Source organism: Carassius carassius, chromosome 8 (assembly GCF_963082965.1).
Source record: "Carassius carassius chromosome 8, fCarCar2.1, whole genome shotgun sequence".
Classification (NCBI taxonomy): Eukaryota; Metazoa; Chordata; class Actinopteri; order Cypriniformes; family Cyprinidae; genus Carassius; species Carassius carassius.
Genome location: NC_081762.1, coordinates 7092141 through 7103852, shown reverse-complemented (window position 1 = coordinate 7103852; position 11712 = coordinate 7092141). Strand labels below are relative to the sequence as shown.

General features: G+C 35.5%; 1 protein-coding gene and 1 pseudogene across 1 annotated transcript; both read left to right on the top strand.

The window, feature by feature from the left end:
* Positions 1-2375: 2375 nt before the first annotated feature.
* On the top strand, positions 2376-8023 carry LOC132144852 (protein OSCP1-like; annotated as a pseudogene).
* A 27-nt stretch (positions 8024-8050) lies between these two features.
* On the top strand, positions 8051-9875 carry lsm10 (LSM10, U7 small nuclear RNA associated). Its single transcript, XM_059555820.1, has 2 exons — positions 8051-8189; positions 8943-9875. The coding sequence occupies exon 2, from the start codon at positions 8949-8951 to the stop codon at positions 9309-9311; it is 363 nt and encodes a 120-aa protein (XP_059411803.1). The 5' UTR covers positions 8051-8189; positions 8943-8948; the 3' UTR covers positions 9312-9875.
* Positions 9876-11712: the final 1837 nt, after the last annotated feature.

Here is an 11712-nt window from a genome sequence, read left to right as displayed (position 1 = left end):
AAGTTTCTTCACCTGTGGATTGAGATTCTTCTTGTGCTGAAGTTTCTTCACATGTGGATTGAGATTCTTCTTGTGATGAAGTTTCTCCACCTTCTATGGATTGAGATTGTTCTATTGCTGAAGTTTCTTCACATGTGGATTGAGATTCTTCTTGTGATGAAGTTTCTCCACCTTCTGTGGATTGAGATTCTTCTTGTGCTGAAGTTTCTTCACATGTGGATTGAGATTCTTCTTGTGATGAAGTTTCTCCACCTTCTATGGATTGAGATTGTTCTAGTGCTGAAGTTTCTTCACATGTGGATTGAGATTCTTCTTCTGCTGAAGTTTCTCCACCTTCTGTGGATTGAGATTATTCTTGAGCTGAAGTTTCTTCACCTATGGATTGAGATTGTTCTAGTGCTGAAGTTTCTTCACATGTGGATTGAGATTCTTCTTGTGATGAAGTTTCTCCACCTTCTGTGGATTGAGATTGTTCTAGTGCTGAAGTTTCTTCACATGTGGATTGAGATTCTTCTTGTGATGAAGTTTCTCCACCTTCTGTGGATTGAGATTGTTCTAGTGCTGAAGTTTCTTCACATGTGGATTGAGATTCTTCTTGTGCTGGAGTTTCTCCACCTTCTGTGGATTGAGATTATTCTTGAGCTGAAGTTTCTTCACCTGTGGATTGAGATTCTTCTTGGGCTAAATTTCTTCACCTGTGGATTGAGATTCTTCTTGTGCTGGAGTTTCTCCACCTTCTGTGGATTGAGATTATTCTTGTGATGAAGTTTCTTCACATGTGGATTGATATTCTTCTTGTGATGAAGTTTCTCCACCTTCTATGGATTGAGATTGTTCTAGTGCTGAAGTTTCTTCACCTATGGATTGAGATTCTTCTTGTGATAAAGTTTCTCCACCTCTGGACTGAGATTCTTCTTGTGCTGAAATTTCAGCCCTGATATAGGCCAACAGAAGTGTGCTATTTTATACATCCATTAGTGACTGACATACTTGTGACTAAGAGTTTCAGAGATGCTGATTCAAAGACATTTAAAGATATATAATTATAAAAAATATAATAATTATATAGTTATATTTTCAATAAATTGGCACTCAAATACATTACTCTCAGAATCAATCAGTCTAAATGCTTTTATGTTTGCCATATTCTTCTTACTTACCACAATGCTACTTTTTTTTAACTTAATTTCTAGTTTCCTTCTGTACTTGATGAAAAGACATAGTATGACATAGATGAAAAGAGTTAAGTGACGTGACATTCAGCCAAGTATGGTGACCCATACTCAGAATTTGTGCTCTGCATTTAACCCATCCAGAGTGCACACACACAGAGCAGTGAACACACACACACACTGTGAACACACACCCGGAGCAGTGGGCAGCCATTTATGCTGCGGCGCCCGGGGAGCAGTTGGGGGTTCGGTGCCTTGCTCAAGGGCACCGAAGTCGTGGTATTGAAGGTGGAGAGAGAACTGTACATGCACTCCCCCCACCCACAATTCCTGCTGGCTCGAGACTCGAACTCACAACCCTTCAATTGCCAGTCCAACTCTCTAACCATAAGGCCACGACTTCCCACGACTTAATTATTTATAAAGCGTATAATCATCTAGGCTGTAATTTGATCTTGAGTCTCTGAATATTTTAAAAGATAGCTAAAATCACTGGTAACTTTTTTGAACATTGTTATTGTAAAATAGCAAATATCTCCTGCAATATATCGATTAATCAAGACTTCAACAGTTCCACGTGTTTACAGTGCAAGAGTTCCCTGTAAAAGTAATTTGCATTTAGCAACCATGCCAAAATAAACACAGTTAACATATATTTCATATTTAGGAATGTCTTTGATCATGATTTAAAAAAAAATATTATACTTACTAGGGCAATATAATTTGTAGAAGAATTAGCGTGCACTGGATTTTTCTGACCTTGGCATCAGACAGAAAATGGTGACATTTGCATTCTTTACTTTTGCCATACTTTACATCTTTAACTGAGGCAGTTATACAGGATTTGACTACATTTGCCTAAACAGTCAATGCAAAATGAGCCCTGAAATAGTTTGCATTCATTCATGGTGTAAAGACGGCATTTGAAAATTCATTGGTCAGTTAAAACGTTTTTAAGATCAATAATAAATTCATGTCTTGCACAAATAGCATTTAATGTAATGGGTCCAACTTAAATATTTACATAAATTTCAGGACGTGGTGCATCTTTGGGAATAATCACTTTATATCTAAAATAAACAGCTTTCAAATTATGGCTTTCCAAAAAAAAAAATGTCTGTCTGTCTGCCTGTCTGTTTAAATATAATTAAAATATATTTATAATGCAAATATATTGAACATTTTAGAAATATATCTATTCACATGCCTGATTTGATGTTATCTCAGCTGCTGTCACAGGGTACTTTGCATAACTGACAGATTCATGTACCATGTCTAATTTTCAATTGCACTAAACTGTGCCCTGTGGTAAGACTAAGTGAAGGAAAAGTGCTTGCTCACATGTAACAGAAATTTGGCCTTAACACAGGTTAAATGCTCTGTTGCAGGTCGTTGGACAGATGATAGGAAAAAAAAAAATTTTCATTACCTTCCTATTTAGTTTGTTCCAAATGTTTGATGTATATTACATGCATCTTATTTGTGACAGAAAAAGCATGTGTGGAAGTATCAGTAAATGTTGTGAAATTCTAAGGGGTTTCTTTAAGAACTAAATAAATAAACAAATCACCCACACAGAGCTTATTTTCCAAAAGTAAACAATAATTGGAAAAAGTCAAATCATACTGCATTTTTTAAAATCCGAAATTAAGGTTAATATACTAATGTCTTTATTTCATAACCAAAACCCATAATTAACCAATGTACATAGGCTACTATGTTCGATAAGGCTTTTTAGAGGAGCTCTTGCGGCCGCAGGATCTGTACCCCCACCGAGCCCTCCGGACAGTTTTGACACGGCAAGCACACGTCTCAATAATGTGTCTAAACCCAGCCAGCATGGATAAGGTATGAACTCACCCTCGACCCGGCCAGTGACAATTATGAATAACACTCCTTTTTTGTTTGTTTGTTTGAATTGATTTTTCGGTAGCACAAAGTTGCAACCGATTTTTCTTATATTGTCAGTAATTAAATACATTTTTAAAGAAATATTTACTCAGATTAAACTTAATTATTTAAAAAAAATTAAGAAATAGTAATAATAAATGGTCTTGATTGTACATGTACAGTATGCATCAGGCCAGAAGTAGGACTGGTTGTCCAGCTATTTAAAAAAAAAAATGTTTTTTTTTTTTACTTGGAAAAACACCAATACATTTAGGCAACAGTTTGCATGGCTTCTTACATTTAAGTCTTGACTGAACTTAAAATGTCAGTTTGTCGTGGCTTAAAGAAATTTTTGCTGAAAATTTTTTCACACTCAGGCCATCCAGTTTAATCTTATATTACTTGCTCATCAAAGGACCTTTGGCAGTGAATGGGAGCTATCAGAATGAAAGTCCAAACCACTGATAAAAACACCAAAAATTAAGTATGTAATCCACATGACTCCAGACCATCAGTGAATGCCTTGTTCTGTGAAAAGTTGTGTGTTCGTAAGAAACAAATCCATCAGTAAGATGTTTTAACTTTAAACTGTCACTGTAACTGTCATAGTGATCCAATAAACAAATGAACTCATCTACATCTTGAATGTTCTGTGGGTGAATAAAGCTTCAGCAATTCTTCATTTTTGGGTCAGCTATCAAAATCTGCCATGATCAACAGGTTATTAAATATGACAAAAAAAAGCAATGTAAGCAAAACAAGCAAATAATGTAACTAAATCAAGTTTCATGCCCCAGTGCATGCTGGCAAGATGCTGAATAAAAATTTTTTTTTCCAGTCTAGATCTATTAAAAATAAAAAATTTAAAAAAGCATGGTGACTTAAATTCAAACAAATCAGAGTAAATGTATTACAACTAAATGCATTACTTTAAGTAAACCAAAAATATTTTTACAACGTGTAATGCAACTACAGAACAGTGCTATTTCTACTTGTTCCAACCCAGATCAAATGACTTAAATGTGGTCAGTTACATTCAGTCATATTAAATCATATTTCTGACTTGAATGAAACCAGTTTCCTGTGTTTGTGTTGTTGTCTTTATTGTAGCTTTATATTTTGATGACTATGGCCTTTAAGTATCAGATCGTTCTGTGTCATCTGTTGTAAAGATGCATTTTGTTGTCGTTGTGAAGAAATTCTATTTAAAATTCATCACACATCAAGTTGCTTTTCTGTGCCAATGATATTGGTTTTTCTAGTGCACACTTGCCAAATTTAAAAAGCACATTTTTCTAAGGTATACACTCCCTTATCCGATGGTGGGTTTGAACTCATCCTACATATGTTGCTGGTTCTCTTTCAAGATATGCAAATCAGGGTAACTGGTTTGTTTGTGACGGCATATTGTCATTAGCATTTGAAACGGATCGCTGCCAGATCATATGGTTGTATGCAAATCATTACTGAGTCATGATGCTTTTTATAAGAACATCCAAGCGCAGTCAATCTGTTATTCACTTGTAGTGACAATTACTGATTGATGAGATTTTGTAATATGATCTTTCATCAGGTCTCAGTTTTCTCGAAACAAAAAAATCCAGAACCCAAATGGCCATTTTGTGCTGCAGACCTCAGGGCCGATGCCTTATGGATTTGAGGTTCCCGGTTCAATCAGGTAATGCAGATGAAGGTCAGAGGTCACAGGCAGGATCCTTATATACTTAAAGTGAGTTCCTCATCAGTAGATTTGCACTGGAAAACACAGAGGCTTTATGGAAATAAGTTCTCGTCTCACAGGTCTTTCAATGCTAAAGGCAGAGAGGTGAGGAGGACAAGGTTTCTCAGTGGAGGAAGCTACACAAGTGCTGTACGCCAGGGTTCATTTGACCTCTCTGGAGACAGGGTCACAATTTTGGGCACCAACATGTAAATATTAAAATTTGTATTTAGGGATTATAAATAGTTTTAAAATTCCAATATTGTTAACATGTTAACAAAATATAGTACATCTTTTTATGTATTACACATATTTAAGTATGTTTAAAATGCAATATAAAACACAATTAACCATGTTATCTAATAGAGATAATTATTTTATATAAATACATATCTTTTTTTAATCAGCAAGAATGCATTAAATTAATCAGGTGACAGTAAAGAGTCATAGATTGGTACAAAAAAAATCCAAAATGTTTTTTTTTTTTTTTTACTCAAAGAATCCAGAAAAAAAACACCTGTGTGTGTATGTGTTAGGGCTGTCGAACAATGAATTTGTGTTTACATAATATATGTTTGTACTGTATTCATATATATATATATATATATATATATATATATATATATATATATATATAAAATATACATGTATGTGTGTGTGTGTGTATCTATATATACATAATAAATATACACATAAACACATATATTATGTAAACACAAACCTTTATTTTGAATGTGATTAATCGTTTTGACAGCCCTAGTGTGTGTGTGTGTGTGTGTGTGTGTGTGTATATATATATATATATATATAGAGAGAGAGAGAGAGAGAGAGAGAGAGAGAGATATCACAGTTTCCACAAAAATAGTAAGCAGCATAAATTAATTAAATTCTAAAAAACATTCAAATGTGGTACAGTAAGCTATTTTAAACTGTAATAATATTTTTAATTTTTCCAATGAAATAAATGCAGCCTTCGTGAGTAAAGAAATTTTTTCTTTTTTAAATCTTACTGACCACAAATTTATATATGTTCATGTGAATCTCTGTTGACCTCTGTGCAGGTACAACACACCCTCACCTAAAGAAATCGATCTATCAACTACCTCTAACAGCACCCGGAAACCAAAGCAGGTCCACCCTCACTGCAGGCATCATACAAGATTCCAATAGTACAGCTCATTGTTAAGAGGAAAAAAAGGCTACTTTTAATATAATATAACACAACACAACATAACATAACAACATAATATATGCATGAAGATTTATTGAAGTTTTATCTTTGCAACTCAATGCTCTCTGGATTTCACTGTGTTTTTGTGTGAATATCTGAACATGTTGTGGACAGGCAGATACAACTCCGAATCCTCTGGCCACAGAGGAACTCAACCTTCTCGCTTAACTGATGGTGGAATAGAGGTGCATAAAATCTTGAATGTAGATGCAGGTTTCAAAGTGACCCTGTTAGCCTTAGACCAGAAGGAGGAGGGCATGTAAGCATTACTAATCCAGACATACTCCTGCAACAAGCCACGCACAACCTCAAAGGCATGCTGGATTCTCTTTTGTACTTTTATGCTGCTTCTTTATTATTTTTGGATATTGAGTGCTGGGGTGAGTTGGATATTTACCTACAATCCAATATAGAAAAATACATGCAAATGTCTTGCAAAGAATAAAGAAATAACTAACAAAATAAGTCAAGGAAGTATGTCGTTTTTTTGTTTGTCCGCAAAGGGCTGATTGAAAATCACAGGTAAACATTTTTGGTATTGTAGATAACCAATCTCTTAAGATGTTTTTCAGTGGAATTTCAGAAGGAGCAGCACATACAAGCCACGCAGGTGCTGTGTCATGCACTTTTCAAATCTGCTCATGTCCTCGACTTACTTTATTTAGTTGCCCAGGGCTGGGAATGCTACTAGTAAAATCTACTATCATTTACTAAGAAACAGCAGCATTGCTCCAGGGCAGCTTAATTTAGAGCTTTTTGGCATATCACTTTAATTCCAATCAAATTTAATTTACTGGGAAGTTAACATCAACAACTAACTGAGGAATGTTTTATGAGTTTGGAGCAATCTTTTAGCATTACCTGCCTTGGCACGGTTAAGTAAATATAAACACATACTGAGTTTGTGATTAACTCAATTTTTTACATTAGTGACATTCTCGTAAATTTACTACTATTAACACCAAACGCTAACTGTCTGTAAATGGCTCAATTTAAATAACTTTATTTTAAATGTTTACCTTGGTATTCTCAGGATCAGCTGGCCAGTACTGAGCTGGCATGCACAGCAGGAGTATTTGATGAAGGGGAAGCCTGACAGAGGGACCCGGGAACAAGGGGGATGACTTGCTTGATGATCTATGATGGATGAGCTCTAAAGGTCAGTGGCTGTAAACTGTGAGTCAGGATACATGTGGTAATTCTGAAACAAGGTTACAGAACAATATGGTAGGTTTGGAAATGCCTGGCATTTTATAGTCAAAAACACAATGAAGAACAAGCTGGAAGCAAAATCGCATTTTGATGGGTTGTGTTTATGATTTCCTAAACAATGTGATGTTTTAAACTTTAAACTGGTTGAAAAAAAAGTTAGAAAAATATTGAATCTTTTACATTTTGAGGGTTTCTTCTGTTTTCACTGCATCTATAATGTAAGTTTACAATATCTTATTTGATTGACATGTAATGACTGCTTTATCTCTTTATCTAGTTTCTTTGCAGCATAATGAAAGTCAATCATTCTGAGTTCATTGGAACAGAAGGCGTTTCATTCTGCTGACAGAAAACCACACACACAACATACATTAAGACAAGTGTCAACAATATCACCTTCAACATAAAGAGGATGAAATGTTGAACTGTGTTCTCTGGATATTTTATACAGGTCGGGTTGGGGCAAGATGTCACATATTTATTTATCTATTTCATTCTTTGGCTATTTATTGGCATATATCAGCACAAAACTTTTAACAGAGTGCATTTTAAAGTATAGCCTATGTACTGTGTACAATAATGTTTTAACGTAAACGTCTAAAGCACATAGGAAATAAGTGTGTGGAAGAACAATTATTTGATACAAATAATTAGCTACAGGTAGAGCAGAAGAGTAGTTTGGTATTTTTGCATGTTATCTTTAGTTTTTCTTTTTTTTACATTGTTTCATCATTGTTTTACTGTTCCGATTAGGCATTTAAATAACATAACGTTACTGATAAGTTCCATTTATCAGATGACAACTAGCCCCTAGTTGCTCCTAACTCGCTAGAGGGAGCGCGAGCGACTTCATCCGGAACGCCTTGATGACGTCACTCTCCTCTGCGACAAAGCGCTGCGCTCGAAACCATTCACGAAATAAACTGACATGATGTTTTGAGCGTGTTAGAAAACGCAAAGCAAGGTAATTAAACAAATACTTTTACCTCAAGTTGAATTTATGACTGATCCCGGGTTCAAAATGAAACGAGTTTGTTATTATTTCCTCTCTGAATTAATACAAATCTCGCGTGCCTCTTTAAGGACGTTAAAGATAACGTTGCAGGAGAGCTTAATATTTGCAAATGTCTTTTAGTGATTCGTGACTAGTATCGTGTTCCCTGATCACCAGTGACTGTCCGTTAAACAGTAACTTATCTTGAATGTATCTTGGTAAGTTAGTGATTTATGCTTTGCAACAAGTCACTATTTCAACAACAAAAAGTAACACACACACATATAAATATACATATATATATATATATGAAATGCAACTTATATTCGTGTAACTTTTTGTTGTGTTTTTGTGCTTGTTATATAAGATAAATACATCCATATTTATCCATAAAGGTTCAGTTTTACTGAATTTGACATTATTGCTTTTCATTCTGTAGACAAACCTATTTTAGCATATTTCCAATGCAATGTTGTGATTCGTCTGTCAGCAGAGCTTCGCAGAAACCCGTGTGCACATGCTCAAAAACATTTAAACAAAAAAAATGTTTCATACTTTTATTTGGGGCTGCCTTTTTATAATTAATTGGCACAGAATCACTTGTTTGCTTTTTGTCTTCTTTGGTGTCATAAAAAGAAATAAAAAATAATCACTGGTTGTTAACTTACTCCCACTGTAAGACAGATGACATTGTCCACATGTTAAGGACTTCTCTGTGCACAGGTGAACATGGACGTGAGCCATTCCATTCGTGAACGCACCATCGCCGAGAACAGTCTGGTGATTCTTCTTCAGGGTCTGCATGGCCAGGTGACCACCGTTGACCTGCGAGACGAGAGCACGGCGAGGGGACTCGTGATTAACGTGGACGCTTTCATGAATATCCGGCTGGAGAAGGTTCTGTACAGGGACAGACGTGGACGTGTGTCCAGTATGGACGACTTGTTCATCACGGGGCGAAACGTGCGTTATGTCCACATTCCAGACCACATGAACATTATAGAGACAATAGAGACCCAGCTCGCCAAAATACACCGCGTGCGAAACTTTGGAGCAAGCGGTGGACGCAAAGAATACTCTAAGAAAAAATAGTTTTTATGAGAAACTCATGTTTGTCTTGCAAATATATGGTTTTGTAATGGGCAGTATTAGTTTTCATTAAGTCATGCAATCATGGAGCAAAATGTAATGCATAGTTTACTTTGAAAATGTTGTTAGTTGGTGACTGAAAGAGTTCTGAATGTCATCTCTAGGAAAAGTGTGGGAAAAGTTAATTCTGTTTAGTGTGCACAACTCTGGTGGTTTGAAAAAGAAGTAAACAGTGAAATAACCATTGATCAATGTGTTCCTTAAGTTGACATTGTGTTTGTTTAAACGACACATCTTTTTTACTATTAATATTTGCTCTGTCACTTAATTGCAATGTCAATATCTCTCAACCGCAATTATATCTAAATCACATTAATTATGTTTATATGCAAATATTGGTACGTTACAGCCTTTATTTGTGCAATTCAAAACATTGTTTTCAGTTTAATGACTGTTAATGTTTCTTATTGCTGAGGTTTCATAAGATTTCTGTAAGAGAAATTCATCCATCCATGTTGTCCTCTCACATAAAAATCTACCAACATATTTGTTTAGAACAATTTTTGACTGTATTTGCATGTAAACGGTGCTTGATTTGTGTATATTTCTCCTCTGATTACAATAAGAATACTTTTTTCACTGTTGAAAGCAATATTATAGACTGAGGACTTGTTTTTTTTAGTCATTAGCAGCAGATTAAAGTAAAAAAGGCCTTAATATTGGCTCTGTTTGGCATCTAAAATTTAGTGTGAAACATTCCTGTAACCCAAGCCTTCAGATTGGACTTCACATGCTTTTGTCTCCTGTTTTTGTCTCAGTTTGTGGCCAATGTGGCAAGAGATTTTACATCTTGTTTTGGAGCGATATTATTTTGCTTCTATAATGCTACATATGTTTTGGCATTGCGTATGAGGATGCAGGATTTTCAGTGACCACATAATCATCGTCCTTGCAATGACTCAAACCTCACTCCTCACCGGACCCAGGAATATTCTGGTAAACAAAAGACATGGCACAACATGAAAATTATACATGCTGCATATGAAGAAGCTTGAATCCCAATTAGGGAAAAATCATTTTTAAGGGTTTGAATGCTGGTGCATGATGTTCAAGTTATTCAATCTCAATGGGCAATTTGACTCAACTTGTATTTAGCTTTTTCCCAGCATGCTCCAGCTGATGTGAGCATGCTGCCCACATCATGTCCATTTATCTCCATCAGACTCAACTTATCTAAGGAGCACGGTTCACAGGTTTTCATTGGCCTTATGCTAAGCTTAGGATGCCTTTCCGTTAAGAGTCGCTTCAGGTGTTTATCTCTGGTCAGACGGGAACACAAAGAGCTCTTTTAATCCAGCCATAGCCTGAAGCACCAGGCACTGTGCCAGCTGCAGACATTTCCTGTTCCACCCTGCAGGGTTAACCCTCAACAGACAGAGATCAGTGGCATGCTCGACTTGGCCCGTCCCAGAAGTTGGGCAGTCGGCCTTATTCAAGTCTGCACATGCTGAAAGACACGTCATTTAGGGGCGTAGTTGAATGTAGAAAGTGAAGACAAACAGAAACATAAAGAGGCTGGGTTCGAATTTACATTTGCCACCTATTACTTTTGAGCTCTGCATGATGTATAGGGCATTTATTTTGGCTTCCTTTATAAATATGGATACATTTTTTTTCTGAAGAAGAAGTGATAAGGGCTTGATCGTGCAAAAAAAAAAAACAATTATAAACTGGTTTTAGAGATTTTAATTTTCTCAAAAATGCAAAGTGGAATTATTGATTCTAATTTGGGGGAGGAAAAAAATAGCATTTAAAATGTGTTACACTAAAACTAATACTGTGAAACATTATTCCAATTTAAACTAATTGTTTAACATATTTTGTAACAAAGTTCTTAAAAGGATAGTTCACCCAAAAATGGAAATTTTATGTCTATCTGCTTACCCCCAGGGCATCAAAGTTGTAAGGTGACTTTGTTTCTTCAGTAGAACACAAATGGAGATTTTTAACTGAAACCGTTGCAGTCTGTCAGTCGCATAATGTAAGTGGATGAAATCATGGCTAAAACATACAATAAAACAAATAAAAAATACAATAAAAACATACACAAACAAAACCAAATTAAACCCTGCAGCTCGTGATGATACACTGATGTGTAAAGACACAAAATTATCTCTCAAGTGGATCATTGACACTCCTAATTGAGATTGTAGATAGAGTGTCAGGGTTTAATTTGGTTTTGTTTGTGTATGTTTTTTTTTTTTTTTTTACTCTTAAAGCCATGATTCCCATCCACTTATTATAAGACTGATGCAACAAACAAAGTCACCTACATATTGGTTGTCCTGGGGGTAAGCAGATAAACATACATTTTCATTTTTGGGTGAACTATCCCTTTAATCTT

Excerpts from the sequence above, each read along its gene's own strand:
- lsm10 (XM_059555820.1), top strand. The coding sequence starts at position 8,949 with ATGGACGTGAGCCATTCCATTCGTGAACGCACCATCGCCGAGAACAGT.